The following is a 14,613-nucleotide window of genomic DNA, read 5'->3' as shown; positions in this document are numbered from 1 at the left end:
TGATGTGCGTTTGCATGCACAGTATTAATGATGATAAAGTTTTTATTTTTAACATGTATATTTTCTTCTTTTAGTAATACACATACTATAATAACATAAAAAATAAATGAAAGAAACCGAACCGACAGGTCACAAGTTGTATGATAAAACTTAAAAGACACAACTTAAACGTTATGTTTTTTATCGCTCTTTAACTTAATATCCAATGTAATTTTCCTAATAGTCCCAAAAGAAAAAGAGAGAGAAAATATTTAGTAATGCATTCTTTAAGCCCTTACAAAGTTCAAGTTTGTTCAGATAGATAGACAGACAGAAAGATAGAAAGATGGATGGATAGATAGATAGATACAAAAATAAACAAAGATAGATAGACAGACAGATAGATACAAAAGGATGGATGGATAGATAGATACAAAAATGAACAAAGATAGAAAGAGATAGATAGACAGACAGACAGATAGATAGAAAGATGGATGTATGTATAGATACAAAAAATAAACATAGAAAGATAGAAAGACACACAGATAGATACAAAAAATAAACAAAGATAGAAAGAGATAGATAGATAGACAGACAGACAGAATGATACAAAAAAGAAAGAACGACAGATAGATAGACAGATACAAAAAATAAACAAAGATAAAAAAAAGATAGATAGATAGACAGACAGACAGACAGACAGATACAAAAAAGAAAGAAAGACAGATAGACAGATAGATAGATAGATAGATAGATAGATAGATAGATAGATAGATAGATAGATAGATAGATAGATAGATAGATAGATAGATAGATAGATAGATAGATAGATAGATAGATAGATAGATACAAAAAATAAACAAAGATAGAAAGAGATAGATAGATAGATACAAAAAAGAAAGACAAACAGACAGACAGACAGACAGACAGACAGACAGATAGATAGACAAAAAGATAGAAAGATTAATGGATGGATGGATGGATAGATACAAAAAAGAAACATAGATGGATGGATAGATAGACAGACAGACAGACAGATAGATACAAAAAAGAAAAAGATGGATGGATGGATGGATGGATGGATGGATGGATGGATGGATAGATAGATAGAATAAGATAGACGGACAAAAAGATAGAAAGATACAAAAAAGAAACAGATGGATGGATGGATGGATGGATGGATGGATGGATGGATGGATGGATGGATGGATGGATGGATGGATGGATGGATGGATAGATAGATAGATAGATAGATAGATACAAAAAATAAACAAAGATATAGATAGATAGATAGATAGATAGACAGACAGACAAACAGACAGATAGATAGACAAAAAGATAGAAAGATGAATGGATGGATGGATAGATACAAAAAAGAAACATAGATGGATGGATAGATAGACAGACAGACAGACAGATAGATACAAAAAAGAAAAAGATGGATGGATGGATGGATAGATAGATAGAATAAGATAGACGGACAAAAAGATAGAAAGATACAAAAAAGAAACATGGATGGATGGATGGATGGATGGATGGATGGATGGATGGATGGATGGATAGATGGATAGATAGATAGATAGATACAAAAAATAAACAAAGATATAGATAGATAGATAGATAGACAGACAGACAAACAGACAGATAGATAGACAAAAAGATAGAAAGATGAATGGATGGATGGATAGATACAAAAAAGAAACATAGATGGATGGATAGATAGACAGACAGACAGACAGATAGATACAAAAAAGAAAAAGATGGATGGATGGATGGATGGATAGATAGATAGAATAAGATAGACGGACAAAAAGATAGAAAGATACAAAAAAGAAACATAGATGGATGGATGGATGGATAGATAGATAGATAGACAGACAGACAGACAGACAGACAGACAGATAGATAGATAGATTCAATGTGAGGTCACAAGTTCATGAAAGATTAGGATTGGTAATTTGTGTACTGTCATTCTCCACCAGCATCGCTCTTTTTCAAGTGCCCTCCAGCTACAGTAGCCCACATACAGTTGTCTCTACAATTTCTCTCCACTCCAAAAAACACAATTTCTGCACACTGTGGTGTTTTCTCGGGGCTGCACTTATCTCCCGTTGTTAGCTAAATACACTCGGAGAGCGCGGTAATTAGTTTATAATTTACATCTTTAAGATGTTTAGAAATAGAAATGTACTGTTACTGTTAATCTGATGGTTGCAGCAATCAAATCTTGGCTTGTAAAGGGTCCTAACATGCTTTTTTCTTAGAATTTTCTATAGGCAGTGTTGGGTGTAACTAGTTACTAGTAATTAGTTACTGTAATTTAATTACAGGAGGCGCAATGATATTATGCAGCAGCCGAAAATAGTCCCCTTAGTATCTTTCAATAACAGGGGACTATTTTCAGGCACTACGTAATATCATTGCGCCTCCTGCAGCCATAATAAGCAATTATTATGCCGGAATAAGAGTATAGTTCCTAGCCATATCTGTCTAGAAAATCACAACTTTTAATTTCTGTCGTCATTAGTACACGAAGTAACTACAGAAGAGTCGAGTTTTAAATAGGAAAAATATCTAAACTCTTTGATTATTTTTGAGCGCAATGCTAATGGTCTAATCCGATTCAATGGATTATGCTAAGCCAGTGGTTTTCAAACTGGGGGCCGCGAGACTGTGTCAGGGGGGCCCCAGTTTTATTACATTTTATAAAATACATTCATTTATCATGAATTCTGTGTAATTAAACCTAAAAAATAATAAGCCAACTAACCAACAGCACTGCTAGGTATAATTTTATATGTTTTGTTTAATTAAAATATTACATTTTAAAGTTTTTGTCATACATTTTCTTTCGGGGGGCCGCGAAAAAATGCACTGTACACATTGGGGGCCGCATGCTGAAAAAGTTTGGGAACCACTGTGCTAAGCTATGCTAAAAATGGTACCGCCAGACCAGGAGATCAGCTGAATGGATTCCAAAACGGTAAAAATCAAATGTTTAACTCTAGGGGAGCTGGAAAATTAGCATATTTTCAAACAAAGTGTAGTGTCCTCTTAACAACTACTTTACTAAGTATTAATAACCAGTAATTAGGAGTTTATTGAGGCAAAAGTAGTTAATAGTAAAAATTGGATCTTAAAAAGTGTGACCAGAATAATTGATGTACTTTTATATGATTTATTCGAGCCGTTTCAAACCTCATCTTTGTATCATTTACTAAATAGGATTCAGAAAATTATTTGTAATAAGTAATTAAATACTTTTTTGTAAAGAGTATTTGTACAGTCATGATTAAATTTTTTATAATTACTTACCCAACACTGACTATAGATTATATATGCTTACAAACTGTATTGTACGGTTTGAGAATCAGTATTGCTCCTAACACATTTCTTTTAACTTAAATATTGATACACACAATTAAACAATGCTGAGCTACAGTACTTTTGCTCGAGCCTAAACAGTTTATCTTCAAACTTGAATGATTTTATTCGGGTGAGCGACTGCTGTGTTAGCTCTCACAGAGGACTTCAGTGCTGGCTAAGGTTTATTGATCATCAGTGAAAAGGCTGAGTTTAAACCAGCACAGCATACCTTCTGTGAAACCTTAAATATAAATCATGGCTATTAAAAGAAAGATCCACATCTGCGGTATTATATAGATATTATATTTTTCTGATGCATAATATTTTACTCTCTGCAAATATGTATATGGTTTGTGTTACGGTGCAATAACACAAATGCAAAGTCAGGGGTTCCCAACCCTGCAGAGTTTACTACCAACCCTGATATGAAGCACCCGCCTGAATCTTTTACCTTTAACAAATTAATGATTTCAGATGAACACATTACACCCATGATTCTTTGTGCAGCAAGGACGCCTCCTTAATAGGCACAGCAAGATGACGGAGAAGTGTGTCAACAGAGCAGTTTTTTGGTCCTTTACACCCTTTATCCCTTTGAAACTGTTAGGCTTAACCCTTCAAATGGATTAGGGCACAGGTATGCGTCCTTCAGAATGGAACGTAGGGCTGATCATCTTTAATAGGGGTTGGGCATCATAACTAGATGAACCTGTTCAGATGCCAATAACAACTCTTTAAATCATTTTGAAACTTTGAACTCAGATTGTAATGAGTGTTTTTTAAGAAACAACTGAAAACATTTCGGTCCCACATGCACTTGACTAACTTAATCTTTTCAGAGGGTCAACTCGAGTCCTACTTAAAAAGATTGCTTAGAGACTATATAATATTGGCTATATATTATTAATATTATTGGCATAATGCATCAACAAAAAGACTCAGCAGACTCATTGAGGGTCTGCAGCTCATATACAGTATCACATAGAAAGTTAAATAACATCTGTCTTTATTCTGTCATGATATAATCAACATTAGACTATTCTTACAGTTCAGTAATCTGCTTAATGTGAAAAGGCTCTGTTGTGCTATAGCTGAAGTACTATATTGTTTCCCCCCTAGTGTATATTTAAGGGAGTGACATAATACACCACAAAGAAACCATTGGAGTTAGTCCATGCTGGTCAGTTTGAATTCCAGTGAAGGTCAACTAGAACCATTGTGCCATAATAAAATGGACTGGCATTGTCAAATTAGAACAATAAAATTGCACGTCTGCACTCAGGCCAATTGCGTTTTTTTAATGTACATTTACACTTATGCCTTGGCAGTCGTTTTTATCCATATCTACTTAAAATGCACTCAAGCTATACAATACTTTTTATCTGTATGTGTGTTGTCTTGCTTTTGCGTTGATAATGAATGACAGTTAGACCTCTGAAATGTATGATTAAATTTATATGTACGTTATGATGTATTTGCTGACTTTTCTGTAGTGTGGGTATGCTCAGTGCAATTGAGACAGAGAAAAGTCCCGCGTCATCGCGAAACACTGTTTCTCTTACCTCACTGATGTCCGCAGCTTAACATTTAAACCAGCTGAGCACAGAGGGGTTGACTTGCCAATTCTATTAAGAGAAAACAATGTATGAAATACATTTTGCGAATGTGCTGTATTATATGATCAAATACATTGACATAGTCATTTATCTTACAGATTATTGTTTCAGAGCATCTACCTTAACATGAAACGCCCTCTTTCGCTAATTTACGAATCCTACTATGGGAATACATGATTTACCCGTAACGTGCTGTAATCAATATTCATGAGACGAGCTTTGCGATTGGCGCTCACTTACTAAAGCGTGCCTTTTAACAAATCATTTCGTTCTACCGGGCAAGTGACTCGAATACGTAATTAATATTCATGGTCAAGCCTTCGCCTTAGTAGATTTTTAAACTGTCAGACTAGCCGGGTGGGGAATGAGGTGGACAAGTGCGCGCTTTTTAGCATCTTTTCTCTAATACCTCTACAAACGATACATTATCGACATTTCAAGTGATTGGTGAATGTTTGATGTTCGCTATGAAAGGGACACGCTGAAAGTAGTTCAATATCGGATGAGGGAGTTTCTTCCGGACTATTTCGGTTATCATATCACCGCGGGATTTTCTTTTGGTGCCGGTTAAACTGTACGCCGCCAATGACAATTTCAACTCCGCGTACTGTCAACCTCACGTTTATACGGCCATGATACCGTTTCGGGAATTAAAGAAATTGGCGGATATCTTGTTTCCTCCCAACATTAAATTCTGTTGAAGCCGGTTTAACATGTAACGTTACTCATCTGACTCAACTGTATAACGTTACTAATTTAAAATAGTTACAAATATCAATGTGGAACATTTTATGTCTGGATTAGGAGCCTAAATTAGACACAGGTAAATGTTTCTTTCACCAGGACTTCTCCTTTTGGATTTGAATGAAGTCCTCCATTTGAATAGGCAGAAGCCTAGTCTATACTGCCTATACGTCTGTTTTTCCTGAATTTGAATCTTTTAACAAACTGCGAGACTGTACTTGGTTTGCTTATATACAGTGTATTCATTTTATTGAATTTTTACAGAAATTCAAGATGACTTCGGAGGTGAGCCAAATGTCTTTGAGTGAGTTGCCAATGGACAACTGGATGGCCAATCTGCCTATTGCACTATGGGATACTCCGCTCTGTTTCATGGCCATTCCAGGTATTTAACATAACAATTTCATTTATACGAAGGCGGTAATGTTTGTATGCATGAATAATAAAGGACTAAACATTTCTTTTCTTGCCCTTTACAGTAGGTAGAGTTATGGATTGAATATGACTAATATTATTCACAGATAAATGTATGACTATTGTTATATTACCCTTACTTAAAGTGTGTTATTGTTTCCTAAAATAGCACATGACATTCAAACCCTTTTGACTTAACTTTGTTCAGACAAAAAAAGTAATTTTTTTTATTTACAGGCAGTCACAATGCAATAACTTATTGTCTGGACAAAAATGACCGATCTCCAGTCGACCTGACCCAGCCAGATATGCTGCAAAAGCTGGACAAGTACATGAAGCCCATCATACGGCCATTCGTTTACAAGTGGGCGATAGCACAGGTAGGGTAGTTAACATAAATCCAGATTTACGAGATTGCACGCAGTTTGTTTTGAAATATCTTTACATCAGTGTATATAATTGACAACATTTAATAAATGAGTATGATTTTTATGCTGTATGTTTACTTATGTATTTTACATTGGATTACTATATAAGTATAATATATTAGTATAAAAGTAACACACATGAATAATTCACAGGTCACCTTTTCATATACAAATTGGAACCACCTAAAGTTACGAAAAGCATTACTGTTTTTTAAATGTTAAATACTTCTGTAATATTAAAGAAGGCAAAATTACATTCTTAACCATCAATAATTACACTATTGCCAAATGTTTTGGGACACCCCTCCAAATAATTAAATTCAGGTGTTCCGATCACTTCCCAATTCTTCATCATACCAAGACATTTTGGACAATGTCATGCTCCCAGCTTTGTGGGAACAGTTTGGGGATGGTCCCTTCCTGTTCCAACATGTCTGTCCACCAGTGCACAAGCAAGATCCATAAAGCCATTGATGAGCGAGTTTGGTGTGGAGGAACTTGACTGGCTCCTGACCTCAACCCAATAGAACATCTTTGAGATGAATTAGAGCGGAGACTAAGAGCGAGGCCTTCTCGTCCAACATTAGTCTCTGACCTTACAAAGGTGCTTTTAGAAGAATGGTCAAAAATTCCCATAAACACACCTAAACCTTGTAGAAAGTCTTCCAAGAAGAGTTGAAGCTGTTATAGCTGCAAAGGGTGGGCCAATGCCATATTAAACCATATGGATTAAAGGACAAGTTCGGTATTTTACTCTTAAAGCCCTGTTTTCAGATTGTTTATGATGAAATAGAACAGTTTTGACTGAAATTTGGACATATGATCCTGGCCCGAGAATTTTCGCATGTCCGTTCCACCACCTCCCACCTCCACAATGGGTGATATGCTCACACAAAAATCGCTGCAAAAGATGCCTTACAACAGGTTTTATCATAGTTTTTGTCCAACTCCATTGACTTGTATTAGATGTGCTGTGAGGTACGCTATTACTCCACGCCGGGAACTTTGTTTGTATTCTTTCAATTGGTCAAGGCGGATTATCGCCACCAACTGGGCTGGAGTGTCTATTATTCAAGCTCTCAACGGAAGAATGTACGAGTGTGAGGCGTTTGGAAAAATAGGACCACAAGTTTACAACGAATGCTAAAACACCTGTTGGAAAGCATCTTTTGCAGCCATTTTTGTGTGAGCATATCAGTGAACACCCCTGCCCTGACCACTTTTGCGCGAAGAAGCCAGTACACTCAAAATGTTCAAGCGTCCAACTACGCGCGATAGACGCGAAATTGTGCCTCAAATGCAATTGGTGTGTAACAGTAACAGTGTTATGCTGCGTTCAGCTGTGGTAGAGGCGTCAAGCGTGAGTGAATGTTAAGTCAATGTAAAGATGCGTTGATGCATGTCTGGAGGTCTCGCAGCACAAATCAGCCGTTTAGTGCAGCATGGTAGATGCGATTCTGCCTCATTGGCATGAATTGAGCATTGCAGTGGGAAACGCGCTGCGTTAACCAATCAGGAGCTTGCTTTAGTAGTGACGTAATTAGAGGAAGTGAGCGGAGTCGCAGAATCCCGCTTTCACGCGAGAATGAAGCGAGTAAACTCAAAATGTTCAAGCGTCCAACTACACCTGGTAGACGCGAATTTGATGCCTCAAACGCGTCTGGTTTGAACCCACAGTAACAGTACTCATATTGTTACATCTTTCTCTCTCTCTTTCTTTCTTTTTTCTTTCTTTCTTTCTTTCTACAATACAATAAACTTTATCCACAAAATCAGTATTTTTTTCCCATTAAACAAATAATTGTATCAACAACATTAGATATTTTCCTCTTCAAACAATGTGTATCCCCAATATATCACTTGTTCTTTGTAGTGCAGTTTTTTTTTTAGATATTTGGATCATCATAGCATTGTGCTGTCTAAGCTGTTTGTTTCTGTAGTTTTTGTTGGATATTGGTGGATATCAGTCCTGGACAAAGTAAATTTTCGCACATTGGGAGTAGTTTGGTGCATCGTCCCATCAGTGCCATTGCTGGGCTACTATCTGCACCATGCCAAGAGCCTTTTTGACACTGAGAATATCTCGGCGAGAATGTGTTATGTAAAAAGTCCCAGGCTTTGCTGAATTTCTTGAATTCCTCTGATGAATACTGGGGTCCATTGTCTTAAAACACAGAATTTTCATATCTTGCTAAATGTGCTTGTAATTTGCATATTTCATTTTTTCCCCCAAAAATTGTACAGATAATCCACTGTGACCATGTAGTCTCAGTCATTAAACTGAAATAGGTCTGTTCCGAACTTTTCCCAGGGATGGGTTGGTTCTTTATGGGACCTGAGGGTCTCTTCAGTTTTACATCAGTGGGTCTGTGAGCATCTGTTTAATGACTGATAGTTTTCCTGGGTCTATTTTAACCCCTTCTGATGTGAGGCCGCATGAGGACTTAATTCTGATTTTTTTCTCTTCTTATCTTTAAAGACTTTTCCAAATTAAGGTCAGATATCGAAGTTGGCGCTCACACAATTTTGTATCTAATGAAGGAGTCTGCTATCACCCCAAAATTGCACTTTGCTGTCCTTGCCCATTCAGTTACATATTTGTCCAGACTTTTGCCTCTGGACTCTGGTTGCGAGTAAAAAGAATGTATCATGTATGTTTCATTTTTTTTTCTGGTCACAAAATCCATGCAGTTTTATTGCTGTATATACTGTTTGAGCATGGCTGTAATTGTAACCAACACTTGGACTACGGTTGAATCTCACCGTTCTGATATATAGCCATAACACACTCTTGTTTGTGTAGTATTGATTTTTTAAAGTACTTCTATAAAACACTAATAGATTTATGCAGGATACATATTTTAGGCAGGATACACAATGCATTATTACATAGAGATGGTTATTTTACTGTTTGTTTTTAGCTGGCTCTCCAAGTACACTACCTTGAAAGCCTGCATTGTTAATGAATGTGGTTTACATTATTTACCATAGGAGTGTAGCGTTAAGGAGCAGTTGGATTCTGGCATAAGATACTGTGACCTGAGGATAGCACATCGGCCTAATGACAGTTCGAATGATCTTTACTTCTACCATGGTGTTTATACCACTGTTACTGTGGAGGTAAGGATATCATAATTTTCCTGTGAGTCTTTTTTGTTTTTGTCTTGCACTTTTGGGGAAGATATTCTTATAAAACTACAGAGCTATGCAGCTTCTGTAGAACATAAGTCAGCAGTATATTCACTTTAATACTAAACTTTTTTTGCAGACAGTATTAAAAGAGATCAGAGAGTGGCTGGATGTTCATCCCAAAGAAGTTGTTATCCTCTCATTTAGTCACTTTCAGGGTCTCTGTCAAGAGCTCCACACACAGCTTGTCTCAACTATAAAGAGTGTTTTTGATTCCAAACTGTGCCCCAAAATGGTATGTAGCCATTGTCTTTGATTGACTTTAGAAACGTATATTTATGATCACGAATGGTAACTCATCTTTTTTTTATATACAGGAGTGCGTGGCACTACGCAATTTATGGAGCCAGGGTTATCAAGTTATCATTTCATATGAGCACAATATTGCCAACTGTCACAGAGAGCTGTGGTCCCACATTCCTTACTGGTGGGCCAACAAGCCCAAGGCTGAAGCCCTGATTGAGGAATTTGAACGTAGAAAACAAAATGGACGGCCAGGTAATCCTTAACTCTTTACGCGCCCGTTGACGAGATATCTCGTTAATTAAGAGTAAACATTTGCATTAAAAAAATAGGTGCCTGATGAGTTTTTATGTTAATCTGCAATACTCTGACCTGCTCAAATAATAAAGAACTGAAGCCAAAACTTTATTTACTAATTTTAAACTCTGTGTATGTTTTTATAATCGTTCTGAATCTGATCTCTAACAAAATTCCAGCTTTTTGTTAAAAAAAATTGTATTTTTAAAGAAAAATACCCACATTTAAGAGTTTATAAGCAGAGAAAAAAATCTAGATAGGATGAAACTTTTTTCTTGTTCTGTTTGTTTGTTTATTGTTTGTTTAAAAGCAAAGGGTCTGTTCTGTCATTTGTTATATTTGTATGTTTATATAAAAAAAAAAAGTTAATAATATGCTACAAGTAGGGATGCACGGATACAGAATTTTCATGCCAATACCCATATTCGATTACTTATGCAGGGTTCACACCAGATGTGGTAAGAGGCGGCAAGCCAAGTGATTTACATGTTAAGTCATTGCAAAGACGCGATTAGGCATCCTGCGGCATGGTACGCGCAAATAGCGCGGAATTGAGCGTTGCCGAGTTGAAAAATCTGAACCTCGGCGGTTTCCGCACCACGTTAACCAATCAGGACCTTGCTGTAGTAGTGAAGTGATTACAGGAAGCGAGCGGAGTCTCAGCAGAGTCCCAGAAGCCCCTCCCATGACGTGAATTTTCGTGTGAATGTCTCAGATGACTAGAATTTCACTCGCGGCTTTCACGTGTGAATGAACTCAAATGTTCAAGCATCCAACTACATGCGAATAGGGCATTTTTACCGCCTCTACCGCGGTTGGTAAGAATTAACTATTACCGTGGGTTCACACCAGCTGCGTTTGAGGCGTCTAGTTTGCTGCTTGAACATTTTGAATGCATTAAAAAAACAGCAAGCATGTTGATCGTACATTCATCAAGAGAGTTTCCGGTTTGTATTTGGTAACCTTACTATAGGGGGAAAATTGTTTAAAAAACGGCGGGAATGCCGCGGGTTGATAAACGTCACGTGACTCAAAAGTGAAATTTGTATTTACAACTTACCAGGTTGCTCAATGTCCTCACTGACACTCTTCTAAGTGAGGTCCTTTTTATTACTGTCTCTATAGAGATAAGAACAACTGTCGTACAGCTCCGGATGACTGCTCACGGACAATATAAAGCGTTCCTCCATGTTGAATAAGTGACTCCGGGCGGGGCTGCCGCCACAGCAGCAAACAGGCTCCTGATTGGTTAACGCGTCACGAAAATCCGCCAAAGTTCAAATTTTCAACTCGGGCGTCAGCCGCAAATTCGCGTCAAACACAAAATGCACAAAAAGCACCATTTGCGCGTACCGTGCCAGACACTCAATTCGCGTCATTTGCGCCACGCTAAACGCCTCATTTGCGCCACAACACCTCCAGACGTGCGTCAACGCGTCTTTACGTTGACTTAACATTGAAATCACTCGTGCTTAACACCTCTACCGTGGCTGGTGTGAACGCAGCATGAAAATGACATCTACCAATACCTATAGATACCGATCATTTTGCTTTTCACTCCTTGTTTCAAAGTATTATGTCATGAAATCCTGGAAGTGCAAAGCATACAAACAGCAATTCTGTGGTCATTGTTACCCAATTCAAAATAATCACAAGGCTTCAGTTCTGATGCATTTTTCCACCACTTTTGATTGCCTGAATATAATTTGCACTGATCATGTGCTGCTTTTTAAACAAGCGGCCAATGTCTGATAGTTGTAAAGAATGCTTTTATCTGCCGATGCCAATTTTGGGCTGATTTATCAGTGCATTCCTAGCTAAGTGTTTGAAGGAATAATACATGATAGTCCATTCATACTTAACATTTCATATAAGGTGAATTCACATAGATTGATGACTGGCATCTCAGTTGATTTGAATGCACCCCAGTTAAAGGACACATATTATGCCCATTTTACCAGATGTAATATAAGTCTCAGTTGTGCCTGTGAAGCTTCAGCTCAAAATGCCCCACAAAAAGATTTGTTATAGCATGTCCAAAATGACCCTATTTGGGTGGGATCAACAAAGCACTGTTTCATGTCTGTACCTTTAAATGCAAACGAGCTACTGCCCTCACTCCATTACCAACAGACAGTGAATGTTTTTGGTTAAAAACAGGTCTGATTTCTGTGAATACAGTCTAAGACAATTGTATCTTTAGCCATTTCAGCGCTACAATGTCCTAACAAACACATTTAGAAAAGCTTTTGGGTAAAAAAAAACAGTCAGTCAGTCAGTGGCCATGGGCGAGGCTTGTTTTTGTGATGTCACATTAACAATAGAATCAAAACAGCGTGTCTAATGAGACTGATTTGGTTTAATGGGGATAAAAAATGTAGAGATGTATTATTTTTCATTGTATGGTTGTTGTGTTCACAAACTGCCAACACACATTTATGTCCAAACACCTTGTGATTAAATATCTATCCAGTAATAATATAAATCTAATCTTGCTAGTTCTCACATGCATAATTTTCCACAGGAGGGTTCTTTGTGACAGGCATCAATCTTACCGAAGATCTGAAGTACATATGCTCCCATCCCACAGAATCACTTAAGGATGTGGTGATGTCTACATATCCCACATTACTTGGCTGGGTCAAGCAACAGAAGCCGGGCTCTAGAACTGGCTCTCTCAACATTATTGCTGGGGACTTTGTGACAGAGAGCCAGTTTATACCAACAGTCATTGCACTGAATGAAAATCTGCTCAACGGGAGCATTTGATAAGGTCCTTTATCCATTCATAATCTTCACAATGTACTTAATATTTAATGAAATAACTGTTTTGATGTCGCTCCTGTGATGGACTTTTTTACTAGTCAATTGCACTTATTAAGTATAATGGTAAAAGAGAAATTTGAGTTACGGGTAGAATAATGCATTGATTTTATGACTTGAATTTACTGTCTTTTTAAGCTTATTTATGCAGTGCCCAATATACCTCTGCAATATTGTTGGTAAATGTTAACTACCTGGTTCCAGCTGGGCATTATTATTATCAGGATCCAGTTGTCACTACTACAATAAAACACAGCAGCAATCACAAGCACAATGTTACACGCAGGATATCATTTCCCAATGAGCATCACACAGCACACCAGATTGCATTAGGAGTGGTGATGATGACTGCTCAGTGCACAAAAGGGATTTTCAAACACTCAGGATTGTGCATTCTTTATTATATAGTCTTTTCAATTCTTAAATGTATGTAATGCAATATGGCGACACTGTTACCATATGTACATTTCTGCATGGTGTGTACACTCATGAAGCATGAAGACTTCCTGAAAAATTATGGCAGCTGCAGATTTGTTTTCTGCCACAGTAGCATGCCATTTAAATCAGATAAACAAGTGATGATGTTCTCATTAAAAACAAAAAAATACATTATACTAACACAACTATAAGCACATTTCATGTTTGAGGATATCAAATAAAGAGAATCAAACAATACTGCAACTATAGTGTTTTTGTCATATAGCTGTGATGTATATGTCCTAATTTAAGATATGCTTGTCAGATAACTTTTTGTAAAGCTGTTTGGTAGTTCCGCGCGTGTGTGTGCGCGCACAGTGGTGTGAAAAAGTTTTGGCCGCCTTCCTGATTTTTTTTAATGTTTTTTGCATGTTTGTCACACTTTAATGTTTCAGATCATGAAAAAAATTTAAATATTGGTCAAAGATAACGGAAGTAAACTCAAAATGCAGTTTTAAAATAAAGGCTTTTATTATGAAGGAAAAACAAAATCCAAACACACATGGCCCTGTGTGAAAAAGTGCTTGTCCCCTAAGCCTAATAATTGGTTGGGCCACCCTTAGCAGCAACAACTGCAATGAGTATGTTACAGCGCTGTGGAGGAATTTTGACCACTAATCTTTGCAAAATTTTTGTAATTCAGCCACATTGGAGGGTTTTCGAGCATGAACTGAGGGGCAACCTTCCGATCTCTATGATGAAGCCAATACGGAAGTGATTTAAACTGAAATTCATTGACTGGCGGCTAGAGGCTTCAAAAGGGAGTCAATTCCCATAGAGACCCATGTTAAATTGCCCTTATTTATAGCAGAATTTTTTTTACAGCCTGGTACAAAAATAGTTTTTGGTCTGTATAGCTAATTTTGCCCTTCATGACAACTGAGGGGGGTGAATTTTTTTGTAACTCATCTGTTTAAATTATATTAAGCCTTAAAGTTCGGCACAATTAAGGGCGTGGCCACTTGAGTGACGTTGAACTGCCACTGCTGTCACTACAGTCTAGCTAGGCGGGCGTGGTTTCAGCAACCAGCCACCTC

The 14,613-nt window shown here is 37.2% G+C and overlaps 1 protein-coding gene across 1 annotated transcript; it reads left to right on the top strand.

Annotated features, from left to right (window-relative positions):
- Positions 1–5,295: 5,295 nt before the first annotated feature.
- Positions 5,296–13,112, top strand: plcxd1.1 (phosphatidylinositol-specific phospholipase C, X domain containing 1, tandem duplicate 1). The gene is made up of 7 exons (XM_055214261.2): positions 5,296–5,784; positions 5,970–6,090; positions 6,357–6,499; positions 9,539–9,667; positions 9,816–9,971; positions 10,054–10,234; positions 12,801–13,112. The coding sequence occupies exons 2-7, from the start codon at positions 5,979–5,981 to the stop codon at positions 13,043–13,045; spliced, it is 966 nt and encodes a 321-aa protein (XP_055070236.2). The 5' UTR covers positions 5,296–5,784; positions 5,970–5,978; the 3' UTR covers positions 13,046–13,112.
- Positions 13,113–14,613: the final 1,501 nt, after the last annotated feature.

Source organism: Misgurnus anguillicaudatus, chromosome 8, assembly GCF_027580225.2.
Source record: "Misgurnus anguillicaudatus chromosome 8, ASM2758022v2, whole genome shotgun sequence".
NCBI classification, from domain to species: Eukaryota; Metazoa; Chordata; class Actinopteri; order Cypriniformes; family Cobitidae; genus Misgurnus; species Misgurnus anguillicaudatus.
Note: the sequence above shows the minus strand (reverse complement) of the source record. Positions and strands in the feature narration are given on the sequence as shown.